The sequence below is a fragment of the Strongylocentrotus purpuratus genome, unplaced genomic scaffold, assembly GCF_000002235.5.
Source record: "Strongylocentrotus purpuratus isolate Spur 01 unplaced genomic scaffold, Spur_5.0 spur5_scaffold_15, whole genome shotgun sequence".
Taxonomy (NCBI): domain Eukaryota; kingdom Metazoa; phylum Echinodermata; class Echinoidea; order Camarodonta; family Strongylocentrotidae; genus Strongylocentrotus; species Strongylocentrotus purpuratus.
The window spans coordinates 25,264,598-25,276,285 of NW_022145600.1; the positions used below are offsets into that span (position 1 = coordinate 25,264,598).

The window sequence follows — 11,688 nt, forward strand, 5'->3', positions numbered from 1 at the left end:
TTTGTTCCAGAGTACTCAATTTCTACATTGGACTTCTACATACAGCTATTCATCATCATCATCTTCAATCCAGCCCATTAGACCCTTTCAGACTATTTATCCAACCAAGCCTTTCACTGGAGAGACAGATTATGCCAGCCCTTCTTTTGATACTTTTGTTGCTAATCTTCACTCCTTTGATCTGAAACCAAAGTCATTGCGTTCAGGCATGACATTGGGTCTGAGACTAATCCAGTACTCAGCGTTGTATCTTCATGGATTGTGTCCCTATTACTACCCTGAGGACGAATGTAGTTTAGACAGTGACGTCTGCTTCAGTTTACAGTCCTTAGATTTGTTACGGAAAACTTGCTCTGTTCACATACAGCACCAATATTCTGTTCCCAGCTCGCGATATTGGAAATATAGCAAACGGAAAAGATGGAGAAGACGCGGAAAGAGAAAAGGCAAAGTCAGTCTTTTTCAACCGATTCCAGTAATAGTCTCGATTCAAGACACACGACATCAATCACAACAATATGTTGTATCACCAGCTCGTAGCACAAGGGCAAATACAAACCTGATACATCTGACACAGTCAAGCAGAAAGTCCAGTGACATCAGATCTCACTCACAGCCCCATTCTCTACTGAGAATCGGCCAGTGGAATGCTCGATCAATGAACAATAAAACAACAGTTATATGTGATCTTGTTCTAAGCAATGACCTGGACATTCTGGTATTGACCGAATCATGGCTTTCGGGAGATTTTCGCGATCATTCCATCATTGCAGATATCAACAGTACTCTACAGAACTACAATGTACTACACGAACATCGTCTGACGCGGGGTGGAGGCATATGCATCATATATCGATCATGTCTCCAATTGACACAAAATACCTCTACCAAATTTGCATCTTTCGAACATATGGACATGTCAGTTCGTGTCTCTTCTTCCATTCTCTTCAGAATGTGTGCATTTTATCGGCCACCTCCATCATCAAAGAACAAACTCACGTTTGAAATGTTTGTTCGAGACTTTTCATCCTTCTTGGAATCGGTGACAATTTCTGAGCATCCACCAGTCTTGTTGGGAGATTTCAACATACACGTTGATAATGGCAGGGATAGAGATTCCAAGACATTTCTTGATATTCTGTATTCAGCAGATCTCTTTCAGCATGTGAAAGGATCTACTCACCGGGCTGGGCATACACTAGATCTTTTGATTTCCAGGAAGGAGGACGACAACTTTGTTCTCAATACTGATATAATTTCTGGATTACCATCTGATCATTTAGCTGTTTCCTGTACCCTCAACTTTGATCGTCCTGCACCAACTAAGAAGCGAATTGCATGCAGGAAGTTTCGGAGCATTGACCTGGATCAACTCCGGAATGACATCCAGAACTCATCTCTTGCAGCAACAAATGACACAAATGCATCTGATATGGCGGACAGATACAACTTGGTGCTCAAAGATTTACTTGACAAACATGCACCTGAAAACCTGACACTAATCTCACTCAGGCCGAACGCTCCTTGGTATAACGAGACGGTCCGCAAAGCTAAGCGGATGAGACGGCGTGCTGAGCGCAAATCTGCCAAATCTGGCCTGGAGATTGACAAACAGATTTACGACGTCCAATGTAAATCTTACAATGATATCCTGTGTGCTTCGAAATCGCAATATCTAACGAATGAGATAGCACAGAGTGACACTAAGGGTCTGTTCCAGATTGTACAGAAGTTATCCTGTCCAAAATCACAGCAGGTCCTACCAAACCGAGACTCCAATGAGGATTTGGCAGACGAATTTGGAGAGTTCTTTCATGATAAGATTGGCGATCTTGTCAATAGTCTTGAAGTATCCTGTAATACGATGGACTTCGAGAGTCAGCCTACCTCAAAAGCAATATCTCAGTTTGAACAGGTGTCTGAAAGTACTGTTCGAAAGGTAATACGGGAGAGTCCTTCAAAATCATGTCAACTAGACCCCGTGCCTACCTGGTTGATGAAAGAGTGTTTAGATGAGCTCCTGCCATTCATAACTGAACTTATCAATCTATCCTTGTCGTCCGGAATAGTACCCGCAGCATACAAGAAATCTCACGTGATTCCACTTCTGAAGAAGAAGCAATTGGATCCAGATGAATTCAGGCATTACAGGCCAATCTCCAACTTGATGTTCATTTCGAAGGTCCTTGAGAGGATTGTCACAGCTCAACTTCGTGCATACCTAGAGACGAACGACCTGTTCCCGTGTATGCAGTCTGCGTACAGACAGTTCCATTCAACAGAGACTGCCCTCATCAAAGTCTACAATGATCTGCTACTGGCTGTCGATAGAGGGCTAGAGGCTGTTCTGGTTTTGCTTGATTTCTCGGCTGCTTTTAACACCATAGATCATGCCAAATTGATGTGTCGTCTGCGTCATGATTATGGATTTGATGGAAAGGTACTGCAGTGGCTTGCTTCTTACCTGGAGGACCGTCATCAAGTTATTGTTGTCAACAGAGTTCCTTCTAAAGCATTCCCACTCCCCTGGGGTGTCCCCCAAGGATCCGTTCTAGGACCTCTGCTCTTTTCACTGTACACGGGTCCGCTCAGTGAGGTCATCCATGCTCATGATGGCGTCATGCATATGATGTATGCCGACGATACGCAACTGTACATAGTGCTCAAGCAAAGTGATGCTTCCAGTTGCATTTCCAAGCTCAGCAGATGCGTCAGTGACGTGAAAAGCTGGTCCTGCGGCAATAATCTTGTGTTCAACGGCACAAAAACAGAAGTTATGCATATAACTTCCATGTTTCGCAATTCCAGTGTGCTACCTGATCTTGACATGGATGGCACAACAATCACTCTTTCCCAATCTGCCAAGGATCTGGGAGTCACGGTGGACAACGTGCTAAATGTGAACCAGCATATACGCAACGTGTGTCGTATCGCCTATTTCGGGATCCACAAAGTTGGAAAACTGCGAAAATTTCTGGATCAAAGTTCTACTCATCGTCTTGTTAATGCCCTTGTAACTTCCCACCTTGATTACTGTAATGGACTATTAATCAATCTCCCTAGCTCTCATTTAGCCCCTCTTCAACATATTCAGAACACAGCAGCACGCCTCATCACACGTACAAGAAAACATGAACACATCACACCGATCATTCGTTCACTACACTGGCTCCCCCTCCAACAACGTATCAAATTCAAGATTCTCATGCTGACATACAAGGCCTTTCACAAACTTGCTCCCTCATATCACTCGGCACTCATCACTCCTAAAACTCGTACTTCATCTATGCGTCTCAGATCATCATCCACAGCACATCTTCATCTTGCCCCAGGCCCTCGCACCCACACCCGCTATGGAAATCGTGCCTTTTCTGTCTGTGCCCCCCAACTTTGGAACAATCTTCCCCATGAAATACGCGAGTCCCCAACCTTAGAGACATTCAAAAGTAAACTTAAGACTTATCTGTTTAATATGTAATGTAATGTAATCATATTTTGTTTGTTTAACTATAAAGCTTTATGTAAATATTAACTATTATTATTGTATTATTGTTATTAAGAATTCGTTATTATAATTATGTATCATGTATTATATTCTTGTAATTTGTAAGTTAACATTACTTTAATTTTATTTTTTGTTAAGCGCTTAGAAACTTTGTATTAAGCGCTATATAAATGTAATTTATTATTGTTTCATTGAAACAGCAGTTTCTTTAATCATTTTTCTTGATCTGTTTTTTAAATGTTGTTTGAAACTTGAAGACACCGTAACATGAGTTTTTTTGCAGACACATTACGTTCCAGAGAAAGTCAAAGTACGAGTGTTCCGGTGGGACGGAAAGTCCCCAAATTTGTCCTTTTACGTAGAGTTTACCGCCGCCCATAGAGTAAGTTTAAATCATGAAATACTCAATACTTGTTTAATAAAGGATAAAAATGTGTAGATTAATTCAATGTTGAGATATAAACTGTGCAAGATTTTGTGTCAACGTGTCAGATTAATTTGGTATGTGCGTACAGTTTCAAATAGGGCATTGTGCGCACTGTTAAGACTTTACGTCTATCGGTCAAGTGAAAGTTGTTGTTTATTTCGAAAAGCCGTAAATTCAGTGGAAATTGTAATTTAACGCAGAGACACAAAGTGTTGCACAGATATAGTTAGAAGTGAGTGTAAATGGAGTGAGATATTTGATTATAGCTTATTTACATAAAAATGATGAAAACCAAGATTGGTTTTAAGAGTAAGAGTTAATTTCACCATGCATGAAATCTGGCTTGCAAAAAGTAGGTCACTGCTATTAGGGTCATTCACAAAGTGAAGTGTCTAGGACCTGATATTTAGTTTGTAAAAATACTGCATGCATATTGAACTTTGGTTGCTCATATGAACAAAGAACTTGGGTTTATTTGGAGAAAGTAAACATGTACGTATAACAGGCAATTTATGCAAGTGTATGAATTAAAAGGTTTAGTCTTGGCAAATTAAAGAATGCCATGCTATTTGTAGACTATAAATTCATAAAAGAAAACACTTAATGAGTGCGCATAAATTGTATGCAAATTTCTAAAGAATAATTTGGTCATTTGGTTGTATCAAAAGGAAAGGAGATTTACAAGTTTGATAAATTCTCATTTTGGCTGAGTTTGAAAATCAGCAACAGTTATTTAGCAAGGTGGATTGAATGCAAAGGAAGTCATGTGTGCTTCTGTGCATAATTATTTAGGTCAGTTGTGAAAGTCACTTTGACAGGTGTATGTGACAAGCTATTGGATTAAGGCGTTGCATGTATATGCACATGCTTGTGCTCTGAACATCATGGAGTTAATTTTTGGTTGAGATTTTTGGCAAGACATACAGTGAACCATTCAATGAAATATCTTGTGTGTAACTCTATGACTGAATATCTGAATGCTAACACCGGATTTTCTATCTGTATCTTCTTTTTGATTACAGATTGAATAAAACAGTTATGCAATTTACAAGCGGCGTCCGGTCTCATTTATCGAATGATCCATCAATTCAATTCTTGAAGTAACCAGGGGTCACCGCAGAGTAGAGAGTTCCTGATCCATTCAAGATGACGGATACAAAATCCCTGAAGCTAAGACGTCGAGGAAAAAAGGGGCGTTTTTCAAGATACAGCAACACCCTTTCCACAATTATAGAAGCCAGCAGACCAGAAACAGAAGTAAAGGAAGCACTTGAACACTTCCAATCAGCGTTTGAAGAAGTACAGACGGCACACGAGGAGTTTGCTGAGCAGATAGTTGATGATGCAGAATTTGAAATCGAAGAACGATGGATGAACGAAATCCATAGTGAGTTCAGCAGGCTAAAGATTGAATGTAAGCAGTACTTACACCGAGTAGAGCCTCAGGAAACATCAACACCGCCCCCCTCCAGTTCAACATCAGCACCGCCCCCCTCCAGTTCAGCATCAGCACCTTCATCATCAGGTACGTCGTCTTTCAAGTTAGAGAAGTTGAAACTTCCAAAGTTCAAGGGAGATGTTCGAGAATATAACATCTTTAAGACAGACTTCGTGCATCTTTCCAGTATCTACACAGATAGAGATGCTGTCACTCTACTGAGAAGCTGTTTAGAGGGAAAGCCAGCAGAAATGTTGAGAGGAGTCAGTGACTATAAGGCTGCATGGAAGTTCCTCGATGCAATTTATGGAAGTCACCGGTTCTTAGCTGATGCTGTGCTTAATGACATCAATACATTCAGAGCATTGAGAGAAGGAGAGGATGGTCGGTTTTGCGAGTTGACACAGCTTGTCCTCCGGAGTCACAACACTATGAAAGATGTTGGACACGAAGCAGATATGGACAATCCCCAAGTGCTAGCAACGATAGAAAAAAGCTGCACATTGAAGACAAGAAGGTTTGGTTCCGTCATCTAAACACGAAGGACTCTGAAGCATCCGTATCCATGCTCATAGATTGGATGACAGGGGAAATGACTGCAAGAATCAGAGCTACAGCCCCGATCAGAGCAGCAAAGACAAGTCAGCAAATACATCATATCAAGACTGAAGAGAGAGATTCAACAAGGCCAGATACAACCAGGCAAGACACAACCTTCCGTACCAAACTTCCGCCAAAGTGTTGGATCTGCCAAACAGATACCCATTGGGTTGATCAGTGTCAGACGCTCATTACTATGACACAACCAGAGAGGCTTAAGCTAATGAAGGAGAATAAAGCCTGCTTCAGTTGCTTGAAGAAAGCAGGCAAGGACCACAGAATGAGTAACTGTAGAAGGAAAAGGCAGTGCAGTGAAGGTCAGTGTAGATATTTTCATCATCCCCTTCTACACTTAGACGAAAGGAGTAGCAGTGTAACTGTAGCATCCAACATTGCAGTTGCATCCAATTATGCAGAGAGAGAAGCAATGCTGCCAGTTCTTGAAGCAGAGATAATGGGGCAGAAGGGTTCCAGTAAGGTGAAGGGGAACGTCTTGATAGACTCAGGATCTCAAGTCAGTGTTATCAAGCAGTCCGTGGCCGATAAATTGAATCTTCAGGGTACTAAAACTGCTATAACAATCAAGAAGATAGGCGGACAGGAAGAGACTGTAGAAACCCATGTCTACAAAGTTCCAGTCAAAGCTGTAGATGGTAATTCGCCAACTTACATGATACGAGCAGTAGCTCTACCCTTCATAAGTGATGTGGATGAAGTGGACGTTAAAGAAATAGCAGAAGTACTGAAAATCGATCATCAAAGTATTCATCGCAGAGGTGGAGATATCGACCTGTTGGTTGGCATAGATCATCCTACCCTTCACACAGGTCGAACACGACAAGCAGAAAAGTTAGTTGCGAGAAAGTCCCCAATAGGTTGGGTAGTGTTTGGGCCTAATCAATCCTCATCTGCTACTAGCAGGGTCCTCCATGTCCAGTTAGCATCACCAGTGGACCTACCTGTATCAGACTTCTGTAACATTGAAAGGAAAGATAGGTGTCTAACACCACCAACAGCAGAGCAGAAACCTACGTTGTGTGTTTTCTCAGAAGCGTCAGAAAGCGTATATGGAACATGTGCTTATTTGAGATGGCAGCTCACGAACGGACAGTTTCAAACCAAATTCGTCACAGCTAAGTCGAGAGGAGCTCCCTTGAAAAGGCTCACGATACCAAGACTAGAGCTACAAGCATCAGTAATGGCAACCAGACTAAGTGCGCCGATCAAGAGAGAGCTGAAGTTGGATTTGGAAAGGACAATATATTTTGTCGACAGCATGATCGCATTATCGTGGATCAGAAGTCAAGCCAGAAACTTCAAGCCGTTTGTTTCAGCCAGAATAGGGGAGATTCAAACTAACTCAGATCCACAACAGTGGAAGCACGTGCCTGACCCGTTGAACCCAGCAGATGACATTTCAAGGGGTATAACCATTGATGAGCATGAAGGTAGATTGAAGAGTGGGCCAGAATTCATCTGCTTACCCGAGGAACAGTGGCCTGAAGAAAGAGTTCAACCGGATCCAGTCGAGATCGACGAAGAGAAACGCAGCATCAAGAGAGTCTTCCACATAACTGAAGCGGAGGTAATAGATTGTGCAAGATTCTCAAGCTGGAGGAGGCTTGTACGGGTAACGGCCTACATACTGAGATTTGTTCGCCAATTGAAGTCCAGAGTTCGGAAGAAGCAGGATGAAGCTACAGCAACCGACACATCGTTGACGCCAAATGAGCTTGATGATGCCGAGACCCAATGGATTCAACACGCTCAGAAATCGTTACGCGAGAGATTGAAGTCTGTGGATCTGAAATCACCGAGTCCGTTCATAGAGAAGGAAGTAGTCCGTGTAGGAGGGAGAGTCGACAAAGGTTCAATGTCATATGAAGATAAGCACCCCATTCTCCTACCGCGTAACCAACTAATCTGCTTTCTTATCACGTGTCATTTCCATGACAAGGGTCATGATGGAGTAGCGTCGATAGTGGCTAAAGTCAGAAGGAGATATTGGATCATAAGGGGCATAGGTTAGCTAAAACCATCAAATACAGGTGTGTTGAGTGTCGATCCAGAGTACAAGATCGAAAGTCAGAAGATAGCAGATTTGCCAACAGAGAAAGTGGCCCCATTTACCCCACCGTTTCATTATTGTTCATGTGATTATTTTGGGCCAATTAATGTAAAGATTAGCAGGAACAAAACCGCAAAGCATTACGGGGTAATATTTACATGTCTCAATACACGAGCTGTGCATTTAGAGTTGGCCGTCGATTGTTCAACTTCAGAGTTCCTACAAGTGTTTCGCAGATTTTTCGCGATTAGAGGACAACCAGCCCGTATGTTTAGTGATAATGGTACACAGTTTGTAGGCGCAGAAAGAGAACTGCGAGAAATGGTGAAAGGTTGGAACGATCAGGAGTTGAAGGATTTCTGCGCTGAACGTGGAACTGAGTGGAGATTCATAACGCCTCAAGCGCCTCATCAGAACGGCACCGCAGAGTCGCTTGTTAGAAGTTGTAAAATCGCGTTGAAAAAAGCGATAGGAAGCCAAGTGTTGACACCGTTTGAACTCCACACATGCCTACAAGAAGTCGCAAACTTGGTCAATCAACGACCAATAGGAAGATCGCCCAATGACCCAGAGGACGGTGCGTACTTATGTCCGAATGACATGTTGTTGGGAAGGTCTTCTTCTAAGATACCTCAGGGTCCTTTCAAAGAAACTAAGAATCCTAATCATATGGTAGAATTTGTTCAACGTATTGTGAATGAATTTTGGAAGATATGGAATAGAGATGTGTTCCCATTGTTAGTTCCGCGACGTAAATGGAACACAGAGAAACGAAATGTACGAGTTGATGACGTAGTCATGGTAGCTGACCATAACGCGGTCAGGGGCAAGTGGACAATAGGCAGAATTGTTCATGTCTATCCTGGGTCAGATGGGAAAATTAGGAATGTGAAAGTGAAAACTGTAAGCACTAAGCTTAACAGACCAATAACTAAAATAGTGGTCATTTATCCATCTGAGGGATATGAAGTTTGAGTGTGATGTAGGTTAAAAGATAAGGACCATAATTTGCCCTCATCTGGGCGGGGAGTGTGTTTCATTGAAACAGCAGTTTCTTTAATCATTTTTCTTGATCTGTTTTTTAAATGTTGTTTGAAACTTGAAGACACCGTAACATGAGTTTTTTTGCAGACACATTACGTTCCAGAGAAAGTCAAAGTACGAGTGTTCCGGTGGGACGGAAAGTCCCCAAATTTGTCCTTTTACGTAGAGTTTACCGCCGCCCATAGAGTAAGTTTAAATCATGAAATACTCAATACTTGTTTAATAAAGGATAAAAATGTGTAGATTAATTCAATGTTGAGATATAAACTGTGCAAGATTTTGTGTCAACGTGTCAGATTAATTTGGTATGTGCGTACAGTTTCAAATAGGGCATTGTGCGCACTGTTAAGACTTTACGTCTATCGGTCAAGTGAAAGTTGTTGTTTATTTCGAAAAGCCGTAAATTCAGTGGAAATTGTAATTTAACGCAGAGACACAAAGTGTTGCACAGATATAGTTAGAAGTGAGTGTAAATGGAGTGAGATATTTGATTATAGCTTATTTACATAAAAATGATGAAAACCAAGATTGGTTTTAAGAGTAAGAGTTAATTTCACCATGCATGAAATCTGGCTTGCAAAAAGTAGGTCACTGCTATTAGGGTCATTCACAAAGTGAAGTGTCTAGGACCTGATATTTAGTTTGTAAAAATACTGCATGCATATTGAACTTTGGTTGCTCATATGAACAAAGAACTTGGGTTTATTTGGAGAAAGTAAACATGTACGTATAACAGGCAATTTATGCAAGTGTATGAATTAAAAGGTTTAGTCTTGGCAAATTAAAGAATGCCATGCTATTTGTAGACTATAAATTCATAAAAGAAAACACTTAATGAGTGCGCATAAATTGTATGCAAATTTCTAAAGAATAATTTGGTCATTTGGTTGTATCAAAAGGAAAGGAGATTTACAAGTTTGATAAATTCTCATTTTGGCTGAGTTTGAAAATCAGCAACAGTTATTTAGCAAGGTGGATTGAATGCAAAGGAAGTCATGTGTGCTTCTGTGCATAATTATTTAGGTCAGTTGTGAAAGTCACTTTGACAGGTGTATGTGACAAGCTATTGGATTAAGGCGTTGCATGTATATGCACATGCTTGTGCTCTGAACATCATGGAGTTAATTTTTGGTTGAGATTTTTGGCAAGACATACAGTGAACCATTCAATGAAATATCTTGTGTGTAACTCTATGACTGAATATCTGAATGCTAACACCGGATTTTCTATCTGTATCTTCTTTTTGATTACAGATTGAATAAAACAGTTATGCAATTTACAAGCGGCGTCCGGTCTCATTTATCGAATGATCCAATTATTATTATTATTAAGTAATATTTGCTCTTTGAAGATTCATTAATTATGAGATAACAGCATTTCGTATAACATACAATGAACTTATTATCTTATTTGGCATGTTAGAATGTTTAAATACAACACAATAATAATGTAAAAGATAGAAAGTTTAGTTGAATTCAGTGGAAACACAGGCTTCTGAAAGGGGTTGGAGTTGTTATTTAAGATGGATAATTCATGCAGTGAGAAAAGGAAACTATTTTACATGTATTAGAGAACTAAATTCATTTATTGATAGCATAAACCATGTATTTATTCATGAGTCTGTTGATATCTTTCCTGCAGATTTGAATACAAGAACATATCCTGTTTCAAGTGGCAATATAGCACGGTATGAACTGAGATCTCTTATTGATCCAAGCACGATCCATAGTCATAGATTAAGATCTAAATTCAATGCTAGATTTAGATCTAAAATGTATACTCTATCAGACTAAATAAGGTCTTACTTGCATTGACCTAGGTCCTGGTCCATTCTTTAATACTAATAAAAAGGAGTCTTTGATATATTCCAACGTACACGTTTCAAACTATGTTACTGTTACTATTCGAACTAACCTAAAATTTGATCCAATTTTCAGTATAAAGAGAAATATCTAAATATTTTTTATTAGTATAGATATATTGACTGCTATGAGAGATATATATAGTTGTCTCTATAGGCTCAATGGGACGTTACATCCTGCTATGACCCCAAAGCGCGCCGCGCCGAGGGATCATAACAGGAAGTAACATCCCCGAGAACCTATTGAAACAACTATGCTTTGAATATTAAAGCAGTCAATATATTTCTTATGGTTCTAGGACGCCCACCCCCTGGACATCCACCCGGAATGCGTAACCACACCAAGTCAACTACCCCCTAGGAAAACTACCCCCTAGGGCTACCGCCCTCTATGCCGACTACCGCCTTGGAAAACTACCCCCGGACAACTACCCACAGACAACTACCCTCTTGGAGAACAAGCCCCTAAGACAATTACCCCGAGACAACTACCCCCTAGGACAATTAACTCCTGGACAACTACCCCCGGGACAACTACCCCCGAACAACTACCCCCAGACAACTACCCCCTAGCAGAGTTGTCCGGGTGTAGTTGGGTAGAGGGTGGTTGCCCTAGGGAGGTAGTTTTCATAGGGGGTAGTTGACTGGGGGCGGTTACCAAGGGGGTGGATGTCCAGCGGGTAGTGTCTAGCCTTTTGACAAGGCCATGTGACTCTGGCTATTTATAATCCCAATCAGCGGCTGA

The 11,688-nt window shown here is 41.0% G+C and overlaps 1 protein-coding gene across 1 annotated transcript; it reads left to right on the top strand.

Moving 5' to 3' along the window:
* Window positions 1-3,686: 3,686 nt before the first annotated feature.
* On the top strand, window positions 3,687-6,148 carry LOC115924113. Its single transcript, XM_030985895.1, has 2 exons — window positions 3,687-3,887; window positions 4,955-6,148. The coding sequence occupies exon 2, from the start codon at window positions 5,079-5,081 to the stop codon at window positions 5,904-5,906; it is 828 nt and encodes a 275-aa protein (XP_030841755.1). The 5' UTR covers window positions 3,687-3,887; window positions 4,955-5,078; the 3' UTR covers window positions 5,907-6,148.
* The last annotated feature ends 5,540 nt before the right edge of the window (window positions 6,149-11,688 follow it).